This window comes from Tupaia chinensis, unplaced genomic scaffold (assembly GCF_000334495.1).
Source record: "Tupaia chinensis unplaced genomic scaffold, TupChi_1.0 Scaffold000422_1, whole genome shotgun sequence".
Taxonomy (NCBI): Eukaryota; Metazoa; Chordata; class Mammalia; order Scandentia; family Tupaiidae; genus Tupaia; species Tupaia belangeri.
In genome coordinates this window covers 2,157,694-2,160,942 of record NW_006159927.1, presented here as the reverse complement: position 1 = coordinate 2,160,942, position 3,249 = coordinate 2,157,694, and the positions used below count along the sequence as shown (strand labels likewise).

General features: G+C 61.2%; 1 protein-coding gene across 1 annotated transcript in view; it reads right to left on the bottom strand.

Moving 5' to 3' along the window:
* The window catches only part of ADCY7 (adenylate cyclase 7), a 48,644-nt gene that overhangs the window by 25,117 nt on the left and 20,278 nt on the right, over nt 1-3,249 (bottom strand). Inside the window, exons 4-6 of the mRNA XM_006154796.3 lie at nt 2,340-2,501; nt 1,527-1,676; nt 1,087-1,235 (exon numbers count right to left, since the gene is read on the bottom strand). Coding sequence (XP_006154858.1) covers nt 1,087-1,235; nt 1,527-1,676; nt 2,340-2,501 — 461 coding nt within the window. The remainder of the gene's footprint in view (nt 1-1,086; nt 1,236-1,526; nt 1,677-2,339; nt 2,502-3,249) is intronic.

Below are 3,249 nucleotides of genomic sequence, written 5' to 3'. Positions count from 1 at the left end.
GTGGCCATCCCCCCTGGGGGTGATTTCTCGCTTTCTGTCTCTCTGTCTCTCTCTGTCTTTCTGGCGAGTGCACGCGCCCTATAGCGAAAACCTCTCAAAATAAGAAAGCTAAGTGGAGGGGCCGCTGGTGGCATGGTGGCCAAGATGCTGATCTCCCACGAGTCCAGGACCTGGTGGCTTGGTTTCTTACTCTTCCTTTCTCTATCTCTGGTCAAATTTAAAAAATGATAATTAATAAAATAAAAATAAATAATCCTAAAAAAAAAAAATAATAAAGTGAAATGGAGCCAACAGCAGAGTCCGCAGCCCAGGCCGATCTGAAGTGCTCCCTGTCCCCATCATGGCGGCCAGTCACCTGGTACTCTGACGGGCAGCTCAGCACTCCCTCCTCCTTTCCTTACCTGGGTTCTCCCCTGTAGCCCTGACTTCAGAACCCAACTCCCTGGCCAGAAGGGACTGCATGCTCCCACCAGCAGAGCCTGCACCCAACACTTCACACCCATCCTGGCCTCCCACAAGCCTGCAGGCCCGCATCCTATGGATCAGGGCACTGAGCCTTGGGCAGGGTGAGACCTGCTGCAGGGCCAGAGCTGTAACTGGCATCAGGCCTCCCAGCTCCACGTCTGGGAGTTCCAGACCACCAGCCCAGACAGAGGACAGTGGGCCAGCCTCAGATGGAACTGACCAGGGGAGCTCACTGGCCCGCATCCCACCTAACTGAGGCCGGCCCACTCAAGGAGTACACTGTGGTCCTTCCAGTCAGCCAAGGGTGTGTGCTAGGATGGAGCTGGGGGCTGGGGCTGGGAGTCACTGAGCCCTGGGCTTGGCTTTGCCTACTTTGGGAGCCATCAGAATGGACCCCTTCCTTCCCTGCAGCCATGTTTGCGCTCACAGAGTGCTCCATGGAGGCCCCACCGCTACCACCAATCTGAGCTCTCTGATTGGAGAGCCCTGATCTGACCCTGGCCCTTGGGAAACAATGGAAAGACTGAGGCCCAAGGAGAGACCTGGACTGATCTGAGGCCAGGGGACTCCCATCCCAACCCGGCCGGTGAAGACCCGACCATGCAACACGGTGCCGCCCACCTGACGTTCTGGTGCCGCTTGACGTAGAGGCTGTGGAAGTTGTTGTCGGGCAGGTAGCGCCGATCCCCGCGCTCCTTGAGCCGCTCAATGATGGCCAGCTTCATGCCCATGGAGATGTGGGCCGGCAACACGGAGAGCAGCAGGTTCTCCTGGGCACAGAGAGCAGACTGTAAGGGAACTGGCACGGGGCATGGGCTGGCCTGGCCCATGTGGCCTCTGTTCTCCCTCCCTCCCACCCGCAGGGCCCTGTCTCCGCTGGCCCAGGTCCTGCACCTAGCAGCCAGGCACGCGCCCTCTGGCCCCTGGTTACAGCCAGGCAGTGTCTGGCACACGCTCTTTGCACAAGGCTGCGCAGCGAGCCTCTGAGGTCCCACAAGGGAGGATAGGGGCAGGGGCGAAGGGTGAGGAGTCAGGGGCTGTGGAGGCCAGCTGCGGCCCACCTGCTGGCGCTTCTCGATGCGCAGCTTCCTCCGGATCTGGATGCACTTCACGGTGTAGGTGAAGAGGTCTCGGGAGGCGTCCTGCATCTGGTGCTTGTGGAAGGCGCCGGTGAGGTTCCCGCACAGGAAGATGACCACGTTGGCCAGCAGCTGAGGGCGGGCCAGAGCCAGGGCTCAGGTGGGCACTCTTCCCGGAGCAGGCAGGGAAACTGAAGCCCAGACAGAGGCTGGCCTCCTAGGGAGTCTCCAAGGCTCCAGGACCAGGACTCAGGCTGTGTCTGTACCCACAGTAGGATTTGGACACCAGAGGCTAGGGAAGCCAGGCCCTTCCAGGGGAGCAGATGCAGCCACCTCACAGAGACCAAGGGAGCCCCAGGGCAATCACGGAAGACACAGAACGCAACCGGATGCCCAGGGCTCCAGCCTGGGGCCCTGGAGTGGACACGTAGGCACAGGCAGGAGGATACATCCCCAGGTCTCCGGTGACCGTGAATAAATGGTGTAACCACTCAACACAAAGGCACCAGACACTGTGCCATGAGAACTCCCCCAGTCCAACCAGAATGGGGACTCTGAGGGCAGAGAAACCCAGGGCAGGACTCACACCACCACAGTGCGGCAGAGCTGGGAGGAAGGGCCAGCGGGGAGGCCAGCAGAGGAGGCCACAGGCAGGCCCTGCCCACCGTGAAAGCCTGGCCTTCAGGCCATTGTCTACAAACCTGCTCCAGCGTCTCTGGGTCCAGCTCACCCACAGGGGCCTGGGCTGCCCCTAGGCCCCAACCAAGCCCCTCAAAGGCTTCGGCCTGCCCTCACCTGCAGCCCCTTCGAGATGCTGGGCTTCGTGAAGGCCCCCATCAGCACGCCGAGCACCAGGAGGTGGAAGATGGTGGAGACGGTACCCGCCATGATGGCTCCCAGCATGCTGAAGGGCAGCAGCGTGTATACCACGAAGACGACGAACAGGAAGTAGGGCACCTGGGGACAGTGCAGCATGGGGCTTAGGTCGGCCCAGGACGGATGGCCCTGGTGACAGCCCCTCCATCCTAGGGCCCTCCATCCTCGGTCAACCCTCACCTCTCCCCTGTGTGGCAAGACCCAGAGACAGACACTCCGAAACAGGGCAGCCAAGCCAGCGTGGGCCAGCGTCCTGTATGTTGGCTTACTGTGTGCAGCCAAGACCGAGCCACCCCAGGGTAGGGACTCCAGGCCCCTGTCCCCCAGGGAGCCCCTGCATGGCGCCCCTACCACGTGGTTCCCCTGCACAGGTTCGTAACTACCGTACAGCAAGGCAGGGCCTCTCGCATGCCGACTGCTGCTGTCCCTGCCTCTCCCCTTTCTGGGATAACCCCCTACCCCCTCCAGGCCTACAATCTATATAGTTTCCACGAGCTTCAGCCCCCACCATCCCAGTCACGGGATGGTCAGAGGACCCAGGACCACGGCTCAGAGTGTGCCACTGCTTCGTGACAGTGGACAGCCTGGAGCTTCTGCAGCCTTCTCTGCCCCCGTCTGGGAACGGCATGCCCAGGAATGAGACAGACAGCCCAGAGCAGAGTGTAGCATGATCGGGTCCCAGTCACCCTGCTAGAGCTCCAGGACTGACCCTCAGCCTCCCGGCACAGGAGCCATTCTGTGCCTTCTGACTCTCCAACCAGAGTCCTTTCACCTCCCGCCTAACGAGGGTGCTCCCAAAGCATCTCGGCAGACATCCAAGCGGACGCTC